We start from the raw sequence: 15,006 nt of genomic DNA, 5'->3' as shown, positions 1-15,006 counted from the left end.
GGACTTACGAAGGCTTTCATGCTCATCTAATGGGATGAGCTACTGAAAGCACTCACTTAGGGTACCAGAAGTTAATCATCCTCTTGTGCGCTCATTTCACAAGACTGTGCTGATTCCTGGGAGAAGTCTTCCAGGAAAAGCTGTGTAAGCAAGATGAGGATTTTGCTGTATATGATTGGGATGCAAACAACATGGGGGATTGGGGGGGGGAACAGAAACAGCTTTGCCTTTACCACACTCAGAGCTGTTCTGCGGTCTGTGCTAAAGCAGTAAGATGCCTCTTAACATCCTTGCTTTCTCAGTGGCAGTGCATCTCACATAATCCTTCTTGTTTTTCAGATGAGTGAATTTGCAATCAGAAACATGGATCAAGTAGCACCTGTCTCCAATATGTACAGAGGAATGCTCAAGGTGAGCTCTCCTGAGTGACCAGCTTCTAAACCCCTCTGATCTCATCAAATTTTTCCTAAATAAAGGTCCCAGGACTGGCAGCATGGTTGACCTTTATATGTCTATTTCGAGGAGAGTAGTGAAGTGCTGTTCTGATGTGACTAGTTAAGTCTAATTTGTTCAAGAGCATTTTATGAAAAAAGGAGGTTATTCTCTTATTACATGCAACTAAGTCCAGCTCTTAGGAAGAGACCAAGGCTAGTTATTCATTATATTTTTATCGGTAGATAAGCTGTCTCTGTTACCTTGTTTTGAAATGAACTTACAAACTGAAGAGAAATCAGAAGCAAACTACAAAGATTCCATTTATTAAGCGCTTCTGTCCTCTTATTCACACCAATTACTTTTTTATCCCAATGTCATTTTTTTTAACACAGCATTTATTAATGTGAACTAGGCAAGGATTAGGAGGACACTTTCAGTTCTCATTAACTTTGAGCAATGTACATGTTTTGAAGAATCATTTAGTGAATCTTTAGTATTCTGACTCCTGATGTTTTATGGCCACCTTACCTTTTTCTGTTGCCCAAACAACAACAGTAGGGTACAGAAGAGATCCCCCTAACTTGACAGCTGTGTACTCCTGGATGCAGTAGCTGTTTTTAAGCAGATGTTCAGTTGTGATATAATTAAGTCAAAATCAATATGTAGATTCTACTACTCTGTAGCTGCTCTTTTTTTTTGTTGTTGTCATTTTGTTCTGTGGTAATTAGTCTTAACATATGTTGAAAGGCCACATAAAGTGGTTGCATGGCTGATAGGGCAAGCAGAGTTTATTTCTACATTACTTTGTTTTTTCTTTCCTTCCCTTTGGTTACCATTAAAACAAGAACCTATTTAAACACTAACCCTTTTTGAAATATGAAACTAGTGCAGTATAGATTTTACTCATTCACATGCCGCAGCATTTTTTCCAGTGACTCAGGATAAGGGTCAGCTATTTACACAAAATGCAGGAGTTTCCAGATTATGTTGAAAGAACTTGCCCTTTCTTCTAGGTACTAGCGATGAGTCAGTGCTTTTATCTCGTAGCATACCAAGTATTCTTTATTAACAGTTGCCCAATGTGCCAGTAGCTTGTTTTGTGTGGCTGTGAGCTTTTTTTCCATGGGTTGGCACTGACTCTTTCCAGTACCTGTGGTGGGCACCTGGACTGATTATACAGAATTTGTCTCCACCGTCTGGCTCCCAGTGGGGATTCTTGAAGCCAGTTAACCCCTAGAGACATATTATGTTCTTCCACAGCTTTTTCTTGTTTTTTGTCAAAGCCTCATAGAGACACCAAAAGAAAAGTTAGTGGGTACATGGAAATACCCTTGCAGTTGCAGAAACACGATTCAGGTTGCTTTTGCCTCATACCTGAATACAGCCCTAAAGCGTGTTTGTATTTTGCTTTGGCATAAGCTGGTATACCACTGCATGTATGAAAGAAGGAAGTGTTTGCAAGGTGCCTTAGTCTCCACATCTCTGAGCTGCAATAGCTGCTGTTTGTGCTATAGCTTTTCAGAACAGTTTTGTATCTTCGGATGCTTTTAAAATCTCAGGGGCATCTTTTTACCTTGTTTTGCTTCTGGATATGACAGATACTGTTTCCTTGTGACTAAAGGGCGAGCTGCATAAGTTGTTTTTAAAGTTATTTTCTACTCTTTTGTATTTTCCTCCCTTCCCCTTACGAGGCTGGAGAGCTCTGGTGGTTGTACTCTGTGTTTCTAGGATGCACACTTGTCAAGTATGTCAAGGCAAGAAACTTAAGTTTTTAAAATGCATCTGTATCAGTATCTGTAAGGCTGCCATATACGAGTAGAATTTGTTTTTATCTGGACTATTTTCATTATGCTCATGTTTGTCCCTTTCTGTACAATTTGATTAGCAGTATTTCGCTGAATGCTTGAAGACTGCAGAATGTAGTGGCTGGCAAATCATGTAACTCACAAGCGTAGAAGTCCTTAAGTCTTCTAAAGATGGCTGTATTGCTTGAAGATACAAGCAATGATGTACTTCAGGCTAGATTTTGTTGGTTTTTTTTCTCCTGAAAATTACATACACCTATTGTAGGCCTTGCACTACCAATTGCTTCTCCATCACTTATCCTTCTGCCGTCAAAATCCCCAGTGATTAGTGAATTTCACAGAAGAAATGCTAAGATTTCTTCAGAGCGTATCTGTGTGTGTGTGTGTGTGTGTGTGTGTGTGTGTGTGTGTGTATGTGTAGATATATTTGCATTCTCTATTGTTAAAAGTATCAATCACAGGAAACCTAAGAATATCCTTCCTTGGCTTTACCTGACTTGTAGAATGTGCTGCACAGTTAGTACTGTGTTGTGAGCATTGGCTTCTTGTACGTGAAATACGAAACAGCCGTGTTGCAATTGTGTTCAAGTATTTCAAAGGTAGGGGTTAGTTGATTCGAGGTAGTGGTTGTGCATGATCTCAAAGTTTAGGAAGTGGTTGGGTTTGGTTTCCTAGCAGCACTGCTCTAGAAAAAAAATCTAATGTTGGGGCTTCTGTTATTCTGTTGCTTTGCAGCGGCAACCAGCGTTTGACACCTTTGATAGCTCCAACTCCCTGTTTGCTGGCTATTTTTTATCGCTAAATGAAGATCAAACACTCCAGGAAGTGCCGACGGGATTTGATTCTACTTCTTACGGTAACTTTTAACTCTGTTCCTTGGTCCAATCCGTAGGTCAGAAAGAAATATGTGGAGTCTGAGTGCCAGATAATTTCCCTAAAAACAAACAAAAAATAACACTTTGTTTTATTACGTGGACTTCTGTGTACATATTTGATTTAAACCGTGTGAGTTGCTCTGTTGGTAGTTGCTGTTATCTGCTCTGAAAAAGACCGGCAACTGGGACTGAGCAGTTTAAGATAGACTGACACTCCATGGAAGAGGCCTTAACTGTTATTAAAGTAGATCTAGTTCAAGCCCGTTTAAAATATTTAAATTTAAACAAAAAATTATAACTGTATAAACTTAAAAATCAATTATGGTTGAGACATTGCAAATATTCTGCAAGCTCCTATTTTGACCCTCTGGCATTAAATCCTAGAACACACGAATGCTTGTTTCCTTTCCTACTTCTCTTTTCCTTAGGAGTTTGTTTTAGTCCTTACCTTTAAAAAACAGAGGATGTTTACATATGTCTGTGTGTGTATAGGACAGTACCTGCCAACAGTTCTGCGTAAATCCTAGCCTGAACTCCCTGGCTATTATTCTAACTGCCTCTCCCCCTCCCCCCAAAAAAGTCAGTATGTCAGTATTCTACCCAATGCTGCCTGTATTTCCTACTTGGAAAATGGATTTGGGGAAAAAAAAAAAAAAAAAGCCCTAAAACCTATGGAAAAACTGCCAGTCCTTTGTTCTGCTGTGATTCTAATCAGTCACCTTCTCTGGTCAGCAAAGCGGGTCTTAACTGATATTTAGGATGGGTGTGGTGCAAACAGAAGCAAAAACATGGCTGGCATGAGCTCTGCTTGTTGGATCAAGTGGAGCCTGTACCTAGTCAGGACCTAGGAAAACAAGAAGAGCCACACACCTTCCTGAACGGACTTGAAGTCTGGCTTTACATACCTTGTCACCGTTATATGCTTCTCAAATAGCAGAATTTTCAAGTGCTACCTGTGTGCTAGTGTTCAGAAGCTCCCAAATATTATTCAGGGGTACCATAGTGAGGTGGTTCAGGTGTCCATAAATTATTCCTAGATTAGCAGTGTCAATCACAAACAAAATACCATTGAAAGATTTTTTTTTTTTTTTAAATCTGAAACATTCAGGTGGTCTGGTTGACTTTTTTTCATCATCTTGTGAGCACTTTCAGAATAATCTGAGGCATCTTCCCATGAGAATTCTCCAACAAGATGGAGTGGAAACAAAATTTGTCCATAAAATAAATCTGGGCAGCCTGATCTGGTGGTTGGTGACCCTATGTGTAGCAGGAAGTTGAAACTAGGTGATCTTTGAGGTCCTTCTGAACCCAGGCCGTTCTATGATTCTACCCATAATAGTAATCATTTTGTCATTTCAAATCTATCTTGACTATAACTAATTAACAAACATAAAAATCAATCATGTGGATTAGTAATTTATGGATGATGTTGTTTTTGGATTTCATTGTGTTATTTTAGGTGCTGAGTGACAGCTTGTGACCAGTCACAGCTGTTTGGTTGAGGTGATTTGAGGAATACATGGGAAGGTTGGAAACAGTCCACTGGATCACATTGTTGAGTAGTGCATGCTAGTTCTTCATAACCCTATTATCAGTTGCATAGCTCTCAGACTAAATTAAGGCTGTCTGGAGTTATAATAAAGAAGTCTGGGGTCAAATTATAGATGAGAAAATAGGGATAAGCAGTCTCATATTTCCTTTAAAGAAAAAAAATACAGTAAAAGTTCACTACAACAAGGGCATGTCATGCAAGTATGAAGAATCAGTAATGATTTATGTGATGAACAGCAGCAAAGCTTTAATTTAGCATGATGCAATTTTAGCAACCCAGCACTACGAAGACTGTAGTGTTGAAAATATGTTAAGATAATTTGAAAACAGATCTACCTTGTTTGTTTTAAAATACCTAGTTTCTAGCAGCCTTTTATTATTCTTCAAATGGCATAGCAAAAACCTGTCACTTCTTTGACTGGCCTAAAAGCTAATGCATCTCCTTTTTCCCCTCCTCCCCCTATTCTTTCTTGTAGAGTCCAACAACTGTGAATTGCCTCTGTTAACCCCGTGCAGTAAGGCTGTGATGAGTCAAGCCCTGAAAGATACTTTCAGTGGTTTCACAAAGGAACAGTGTCGGCTGGGTATACCAAATAGTAAGTGTTTTCTATTTATAAGGTCTTTTTTTGATGCTAAGGAGGGCACTGAATAGCGGTTCTTTCAAAAGAGAAAGAATGATGTCAGTAGGGAATACAAGAATGGATCCTATGTGAATCTGGCACAGCTTGACTTGGAGGGAGTGAACTTGCTGGTATTAAAAATGGGTGCATAGACAGCTCATATTTTGGCAGCATAAGAGAGTCGATGAAGCTGAGGACATCTCTGATTAGAAGTGAATGCAGAAAGAAAATAGAGAGCTGCTTTTCTTTAAGTTCAAGAATACATTCATTCTGAAGCTTAAACTTCAGAAGTAACTGGGTTAAAAGTTTCTTTCATTCACTGCCTTTTAATGAAGACTATTTCAGGAGCTGACAAATGTTAGGATTTCTCTCAAATGCTGGATGCTTTCTGTCTTTCAGATCCCTGGCTGTGGACTGAACAGCAAGTTTGCCAGTGGCTTTCGTGGGCTACCAACGAATTTAGCTTGGCAAATGTGAACATCCATCAGTTTCTTATGAGTGGCCAAGACCTCTGCAACTTGGGCAAGGAACGCTTCCTGGAACTTGCACCTGACTATGTGGGTGACATTCTGTGGGAACACCTGGAGCAGATGATAAAAGGTATCTATGGAGCCAGAAAAAGCTAAGGCTTTTCTGACAGAAGCAGAAATAGGATTCTTTCAAAAGCTAATGTCACTGTGAAGCATTTTTGTTACATATCAAAAGTCAAGATGAAGTGTAAAGCGTGGTTAATGAAAGCATTATCAGAAGTAGTACTACATCCATCATAAGAAAAGTGCAAATGCAGGTATCTGCTGAAGTCATTCTGTGTTCAGGCAAAGTACCTCTTGCATTTGTGTTCTATTTGCATTAATAATTGAAATAATGAGATTAAGGCTACTGTAATACTCATTTATTAAAAATACATGTAGTCAACCAGAAGTAAGGCGGAACTTGCATATGGAGTTTTAGCAGCATCATCAGTGTTCACCCATGTGCTCCTTTGCTTTTGGAGCATAACACTCTATAGTTGCAAATGTTAAGATCTGGACCTTTAAATTACTGTTGTTTCATTGTTAAAATACCATTCATATGGAGATTTTCAAGTGTGCTGGAACTTATGAGGTTCTTCTGATGTTTGTTTTTCTGTGGGATTTTGGGGGCATTTTAGGAGTATTTTTTTCCCTTCTGAAAGAGTTTGATGCAGTACACTAGTAAAGCCTATGTAAATGATGACCCTAAAACACTTGAGTCTGAATCTTTTCTTATACGTGTCAGATCCTTAGAACTGTAAAACCAAGCTTTCTTTTTTCTCTACCTCTCAGACAGCCAAGAAAAAGCACAGGATCAATATGTGGAGAGCTCTCATCTCACCTCAGTTCCTCACTGGGTCAATAATAACTCCTTAAGTAAGTATCTTAAGAAATTTGACACTTCAGATATTGTAAGTTTATTCTAAGAATGTCACAGATCCATTTTTTGAAAAAGCACCAGAACACTTAACTGTGCATCAGGAGAACACTTCAATTGCTGCAGTTCTTTTTCCTACTATTGTTTGTCATCTAACTCATACCAGAAATCTTTTGAAGACTAAAGGGTATGGAAAGAAAGAAAGAAAGAAAAAAGCCAACAAATTTCCTCTTGGAATGCCAAAGCCTACATCTGTGGAGCAGAGTGACCACTCCCACCTCTAGCAAACAGCCAAAAAGCAGCAGCAGGAGCTATGTTTAGCTTTTCTGAGGGCTGTGGAAGCGTAACAGAACTTTTGACAGTGTACGGTATAACCATAGAGACCAAGTGCTAGATCCTTCAGATTGTGCTTTTGGTGCCATGTTTTACTGAAACCACAGTTTGATCTCTAGATTAGCCTTATTGCATCACTTAATGATGAGGGCCTGCCTCAAAACCACTTAAGTTTCTCCAGCTTTTTCTGCAGCCCTGCAGTGTCTTTCAAGAACAAACAATATACGTATTTGTGGTGTGAAGATACAGATGGAGATTAACAGAGTCTGACTTGGAGACCAGTAAATGGGAGTCTCATCACTGATGTCAGTAGCCTTTCTAGGAGGTCCACAGCATCTAATAAACCTCTGTCAGATTTCTAAAGAGGGAAAGTAGTTAGTGGCACAGCTTTTGTGGGGTTCTTGAGGTGTATTAGTCTGTTCAAGGAGAAAACCACTTAATTCATTCTTTCATATTTTTTTTTTTTCTTTCAGCTGTTAATGTGGATCAGACCCCCTATGGTATGCAGATGCCTGGGTACCCTAAAGCCCTCAGTTATCCCAAACCCAATCTCCTGAGTGATATCTGCCAGACTTCCACAGGACCAAATCTCCTTAATGCAGAACAAGACTTTTCATTGTTCCCCAAAACCCAAGTAGATGCAGTTAGTGTGAACTACTGTGCAGTAAATCAAGATTTCACAAGAAGTAATCTGAACTTGCTGATGGATAATTCTGGTGAGTTACTGTCTGTATGACAATAATGGATTCAAGGCAATATTCTTTGTCTCTTCCTCCCTTGCATAGTTTATATACAAGCTTGAGAAGAGAAGGAAAAACATTTTTCTCTTTTTTTTTTTTTTTTTTTTTTTTTTTCCCTTATGAAGGTAAACTTAGAGAACATGAATCTAGCGAAAGTGGTGCAGAAAGCTATGAAAGCTCAGATTCGATGCTGCAGTCCTGGAACAGCCAGTCATCACTAGTGGATTTACAGCGTGTGCCATCCTATGAGAGTTTTGAAGATGACTGTAGCCAGTCCTTGTGTATGAGCAAACCTACAATGTCTTTTAAAGACTATATTCAAGATCGAAGCGATCCTGTAGAGCAAGGGAAACCAGTTATACCAGCAGCGATTCTAGCTGGCTTTACTGGTAAGTCGTGAAGCAAAATGGTCACTACTCATGCTACAAAATGTTTTCTATAAATGCATATTGGTGCTGATAGAGTTGTGTAGTTGTAAAGTATGCCTTGTAGTGTGGTCAAAGTCCACAACTCTTGAAGATTTTCAATTTTAAGTGTACATAGGAGAAGTCTTATGGGACTATCTGTCTAAAGCAAGAAAACATGGGTACATCAGAATGCTGTGAATATCAAATGCACCTTCTGATTATTTTGAAAGAAGGAAAGCTTGGACAAAGCCTTCCCCAGTTGTGGATTCCTGCAGATGATGGCTTGCCTGTTAGGACCTTGTTCCTGCAGTCCTTGCTAAAATCAGATTTTCTTCTAGAAAGTCTGCCAAGCCAAGGGAGTGGAAGGGAGGGATGAGGAATCTACTTGCAAACAATGGAAGACATAGCTTGCATCAGATCCAATGTTTCCATGAAAAATGTTAATTTTTAACCTATCTATGAACAGACTTGTAGAGGAAAAATCTTAACAATAAAGCTTTTTTCCTTCTATTTAAAAACAAACAAACAAAAAGACTAATCACCAGATTGACCTTGTGATCTGAATATGGTTGCATATATTAATGGTGATATGAGCTTGCAGAACTATTAATTATGACTTCTCCCCACCCCTGCTCTCTTAACAGGCAGTGGACCTATACAGCTATGGCAGTTCCTGCTGGAGTTACTGACTGACAAGTCCTGCCAGTCATTTATTAGTTGGACTGGAGACGGGTGGGAATTTAAACTTGCTGACCCAGATGAGGTATGTGTTTAATTGTGGTGTACAGAAAGATTGTAGGGTCTCATCTGTTATCTCTGGGCTTCCTCTAGACTATAAAGCATTTGTGAGATCAGACACTTGCTGAAATCTCTTCATCTGCAAATACTTTACTGTGTGGTCAGGACTGCTGTGGGATGTGCTCCCCCTCCCCTGGTATATCAGCATTTGCTTATAGTAATGAGAACACGTTGTGTAGTTTGAAACTTAAAGCATACAAAGTTAGATGTTTTGGCAGGCTAAGCAATACTGTAGGCTTGCTTACTGAATACAGTTGAATCAGCAACATCTGGGATTGCACGAATTCCCAGGGAAAAAGCACTGAAGGTATTACAGCTCTTCTAGTAAACAGCCAGTGTGATAGTGCTGCATTTTAAACTTGTTGGGAAATTATGGCTTTAGTCATGAAAAATTAGGAGACCATACCTTTGTTTCCTGACTGCTGCTATCAGTAGGAAAGTTACTGCATTAGGAGATATGATTTAAAGTCCCCTGAATCCTGTTTTATTTCAAGAAGGGAAGGGGAATCATCAGCTTCAAGGAACTTCTTAGAATTAAACTTCCGTTTAAAAAGCTGTCCCTTCTTCTCAATAGCAAATTAAATCTTTAATTGTGTCTTGTTTGAGAGAGGTGACTACATTTCACTTAAGCTTGATCTTCTTAAAGATATTTGGGCCCATCCTCTGCAAGGAAGTGTTCTTGCTGTCATTTGCAACCACCACTTTGTTCTGTATGACCTACTTTGTCGTGTAGCTCATACTTGTCTCGGGGTTTGAGCCACCAACTCCTGTGTTGTTCAAGTTTGGGACACCCAAACAAGTAAACTGCTTTGATTGAAATGGGGTTTTTAATAACTGCCTTTATCAGCTGCTGACCAGAAAAGTGTGACTTGAACAAACCCTTTACATTTGTTTTCTTTTTGCACTGGCAGGTGGCACGGAGGTGGGGAAGGAGGAAAAACAAGCCAAAAATGAACTATGAGAAACTCAGCCGAGGGCTGCGCTACTACTATGACAAGAACATCATCCACAAGACCTCGGGGAAGCGCTACGTTTATCGCTTTGTGTGCGACCTGCAGAACTTGCTGGGATACACGGCGGAGGAGCTGCATGCGATGCTGGGGGTGCAGCCCGACACTGAGGACTGAGCCCAACCATCTGGTGCTGCACGAGCAGGGAGCGCTTGTTGGGACTGGGACCAGGAGCCGTCTGCAGTCAGTCCTTCTGGCTGTTCGGATGGGTGCAACTGTGATGAAATAAGGACCTTGACTGATTTTGTAACCAGGGAAAGTTGGAAGGAAGTGGCCTTATTTCATCAGTGGCTTCAGATGTTGCTGTGTCAGGCACTTGAGCAGCATGGAAGTCGATACAGATCACAGCTCTGTCACGACGACACAAAAATGCTTTAGGGTTGAGCGTTTTGACCACCTATTCTGCCATATAAAATGTTTTGGCTACTTACACTGCCACGTAATGATGGGTTGGCTTTAAAACCAAAGGTTGGATGAGGAAACTGGTGATGGAGCTGAACAATTGCTCACATTCTTTTTTCACATGCCATCATCCTTGCTTCCATCTCCTATCATGCAATTATTTAAGAAAAACTAATTTATTTTGAAAGAGCGGTAAGAAGAATTGATATTAATGTTTTGTTCTCAAGCATGGTTTTTTTAATTATTATTATTTTTACTCCAGAAATGTGCTGCATAGGTATATCAACACTCTGTGTCCAAAACCAGATGTAGCAACTCTGTCAAAAACAGAAAAAACCCTCGTGAGAAAGGAAGGAAAATCATACCATTTCAATATTCAGTTTTGTATATATTCTGTGATTCTTTTTGCAACTACGTAATGTTCCTATTTAACAGATCTGTATAGTGTAAATTAAACTAATTGTATGTGTGTTGTTTTTTTTTTTAAATAGGACGAATGTAAATCTATTGAATGGCTATTTCATGTTTGTCTAGGATATACAACCTTCTGCAAATATTTAATTGGCCTCAGAGACAACATAAGTACTGAGTATGCATGCATATGGTATGCCAATGCCATGACACTGGGGGGTGGGTGCGGTGGGAAGCTGGCTCAGTGTTTTGTTAAGACTGAAGCTGGCAGTTCTTTGTGCATTTTGGCATTTTTACATGAAACTAATATTATATTCTGGGACATTAAGGGCCTATTTGTGGTTTCTTCTTTAACTGAAAATGAAAATACTAATATGGATAAAATTAACTTTTTCCTTTACAAATGGCATATGTTTTTCAACTTCTATGCATGTCCTTTTAAAAAAAAAAAAAAAAAAAAAAAAAAAAAAAAATTTATATACAAGCCTTATTTTTTCAGTTGACTTGTCTCTTCTTCCTGCAGTTTATCCTGTATGATTAAGATATGAATTCTATTTTTGGAATAACTGTGACTCCTTTTCAGAGAACAGGAGGGATTTATGTAGCAGCTATTTTTACTGCACAAAAAGGAAAAAAAAAAAAAAAAACCATCATAAAACAATTCACTGGAAAAATGTACTTTGTAAGAAAACTTTATTTTTTATCTGAGCTTGGTGTACATTTAAATGTTGTAAAGTGTGAGAGGTTTAAAAATGAGTCCTTATTAAAACCTCTTGAACAAGGGAGAGGAAGGTACTGTGCTTCTTTACCTCGATATTACAGAGTGTAAGGGAGGGTGGGGGGAGGAAATCCTCCAGCCTGGATCTCTGTGGAAGTATATGGGGGGAAAAATAGTAAAAATTGGGCAGCAAAGAGCTTCTTAAAGAAAAATCTGTAAGACTCTGGCAGGCTAATGGCCTTGGACAAGTTAAAGGCATGCCAGTGTTCTCTGTTTAGGTATAAATTGGAAGCTAGTGTCTTTGTTCTGTGTGTTTGAAAGAGAACTGGTGGTTCTGAGCTGTGTTGCGTATTAATGTGTAACTATGGGTAAATATAGGAGAGAGCAGGTGTGTGAAGACTGCTGGTGCTTGACCTGTTCTTGCTTCTGTCTCACACAGTGAGCCTACTGTTGTAGCTATCTTGATCTTGTATTATTCTCCATCCCCCCATGTTACAGAAAAGCAGGAAATAAGAAACCGTTCACTTAAAATCATCTATTAAAGAAATAAGAAAATGTGATGTTAATTGCTTTTTAAAAAGGGACTTTCCCTAGGTTTCCTAATCTTTCTATCAAAACGTGGCTGTACCTTGATCTGGCTTTCAGTACTGTCATCCTGGTGTAGCAGCACGTTAACAACTTAGAGAAAATTGACATATTTTTATTTTTTAAGAGTATGCCCTTCTAAATGTCTGGAGCTGAAAGGGTAGACCTGCATCTTGCACTGTAGCTGCAGTCACATCCGTACATTTGCAGATAGCTTCCGTTAGTCTTACTTTTATGATCCCTGAGAAGGAAAAGGAGCCTCCTGCATCCTTCCTCCTTCACCCCAACCACTGCTGCTGGCTTAGGTACAACCCAGTGAGTGCTGACCACACATGGTCTCATTCTGATGGTGAAGAGGATGAAAGGGCGTAAAGCAATCTGCAATTCCGTGAGCTGAGACAGAACATGGCAAAAAGAGAAAACGGAAAAGAAGTTTTTCTTGTGCTTCGAGTAATATTCCTGAAAAGGTATTGCTACGCTTTAGCTGCTTGAATGATCTGCTTTGGTCATCTAAGTCGGCTCTTTTGAGATGAGATACATTATTTTTCAGGAAATAATGTATAGTCTACAATGGTTTTTTTTCTTCCCTGGGTGTCTTTCAACTGGGCTACTAACCTGTAATCTTTCTCTCAGTCTGTAGAAGTTTCATTTTCAGTCTGTTTTCCTAAATACAGAACTGTTTTTCATTTACACTGAAAGATAATTTGCTTCTTACTTGCATAGTCAATGCTAGCTTAAACCTAGAGACTGGAGGGAAGTTATTTGCTTTGCTCACTTAGCAGAAAAAGCAGAAGAACCAACCATGCTGCCACACAACCTGCACTGCATCTTCAGAAGCAAAATCTGCTATCCTGCACTGGTTGGGTCAGTGTAGTGGTACAAGCTGCAACTCAGTGTGACCCAGAAGACAATCATTAAAGGGTATTTTGTCAGAGCACACAGAAAACACTGCTCTGTTTTCTCAGCCACCCAGAGTCAAAGAGGCTGTTGAAAGTCTGGCTAAATTCTTCATCTTCTCCTGGACATGCCTCCCTGCCCTTCCTACTGCCAGCTTTCCTCTTGAGATGGCAGCCAAAATAAAGTGTTGCAGTTGGCACCTACCCATAGTTGGCCTGTCACCTCCAATAACAAAGTTTGATTTCAAAGCCCTGTCTGCTCTTTTATATATATATATATATATATATATGGAAAAATAAAAATAGAATTTCATTCGAAAAGAAAAGGAAAGAAAAGGAAAGAAAAGAAAAGAAAAGAAAAGAAAAGAAAAGAAAAAAGAAAAGAAAAGAAAAGAAAAGAAAAGAAAAGAAAAGAAAAGAAAAGAAAAGAAAAGAAAAGAAAAGAAAAGAAAAGAAAAGAAAAGAAAAGAAAAGAAAAGAAAAGAAAAGAAAAGAAAAGAAAAGAAAAGAAAAGAAAAGAAAAAAGACACCACCTCCTCTGGCTTGGGAAGTCTGTAAGCCACAAGGGCTCAATGTCCAAGAGACTATTTTGGGAAATATTTATCTACTGTGCCCTATTTGTAGGCTCAACTTTTGACCACAATCAGGTACAGGATAAGAGCATTAGAAACAGGGCAGATGATGGATCGCTCAGCCCAGTCCTATATTCCACAAGTGGGAGATGGAATGAGCAACCTTGTTCCTTCCCCATGTACTGCTCCAACGCCCTGCGTTTGGTGTGCAGGGGGGAACACCCTGCTCACATCCTTTACTACCTACTTAAGAATTTCTTGCCTTGCTTGAGCTGTAAGGAGACCTCTTGACCTCTCTCTGCTGACTTGTCCTCAAGTAGGGAAGACCAGCCCCTCACACAGGGGCTCACGTAAGAGTACACCGAGATTTCAACAGCAGCAAAATAAAACTCTCTCCTCAGTACACTTCCTCATGATGGAAGGCCCTTTTTTTGGACTTTTTTGGTCGTCCCTGCACACTGAGGTGATCACTTCAGAGAGCTATCAGTGATGACTCTGATCTGTTTCCTGATAACTACCATTTTCAAGGTTGGCATCATCTAGTGTTTATCTAGGTTATTTTTCTTTGAGTGCGTTACCTTACATTAATCTACACTGACTTTCATCTGCCACATTTTGTCCACTAGCTTGTGAGGCCTTTCTGGTGTTTCATGCTGTCTCTGTGACATTTGACCACTCAAACTACTCAGCATTATCTGCAAACTTGGAGATTTCAGCAACTGCTCATTAGTCCAGGATTAGCCACGATTTCTGCCTCTGGTCGGAGCTAAGGTGGCTATTCTTATGCTAAGTGCCAAGAGGGCTAATGGAAGATTCAGAACTGTTTCTCAAATTTGAGATCCTTAAGGTGTCAAGCAAGGTTTAGCAGCCAGCTTGCTGCTCTGGACTTCAGGAGAGCAGACTTCAACCTCTTCAGGAAACTGCTTGACAGGGTGACTTAGCATAAAGCCCTGGGGGGAAGAGGGGCCCAAGAAAGTTGGTAAGTATTCAAAGACCATCTCATCCAAAGCCAGAAACAGTGCATCCTGAGAGAAAGGAAGGTAAGCAAGAATGCCAGGATGCCTCTGCATCAACAACATGCTCCTGGATGTACTAAAGTGCAAAAAAGAAAGTCTATAGGGAGTGGAAGTGGGAATGGGTTACCTGGGAGGACTACAAAGAAGTTGTCTGAGCAGCCAGAATCAGGTGAGGAAAGCTAAAACCCAGATAGAATTAAATCAGCCAGGGACATAAAGGGGAACGAGAAGAAATTCTACACGTTTATCAGTGATAAAAGGAAGTCCAGGGAAGATGTGGGCCCTCTCTAGAAGGAAACTGTAGACCTGGTCACAAGGGATGTAGAGAAAGCTGATGTACTCAATGACTTCTCTGCCTCAGTCTTCACCACAAGGGCTCTAGCCACACTGCTCAAGCTGCAGAAAACAAAGGTAAGAATCTGGAGAAGGAAGATCTGCCTGCT

At 39.7% G+C, this 15,006-nt stretch overlaps 1 protein-coding gene across 1 annotated transcript; it reads left to right on the top strand.

Moving 5' to 3' along the window:
- Positions 1-339: 339 nt before the first annotated feature.
- ETS2 (ETS proto-oncogene 2, transcription factor) lies at positions 340-10,080 on the top strand (the record flags this gene model as incomplete). Its single annotated transcript, XM_079548136.1, has 9 exons — positions 340-411; positions 2,976-3,096; positions 5,143-5,262; positions 5,686-5,886; positions 6,591-6,674; positions 7,482-7,724; positions 7,874-8,137; positions 8,800-8,918; positions 9,865-10,080. 9 exons carry the CDS (start codon positions 340-342, stop codon positions 10,078-10,080), a joined length of 1,440 nt encoding a protein of 479 aa, XP_079404262.1.
- Positions 10,081-15,006: the final 4,926 nt, after the last annotated feature.

The sequence above is a fragment of the Tetrao urogallus genome, assembly GCF_951394365.1.
Source record: "Tetrao urogallus genome assembly, chromosome: 1".
Classification (NCBI taxonomy): Eukaryota; Metazoa; Chordata; class Aves; order Galliformes; family Phasianidae; genus Tetrao; species Tetrao urogallus.
This window is presented reverse-complemented; position numbering and strand designations above follow the sequence as displayed.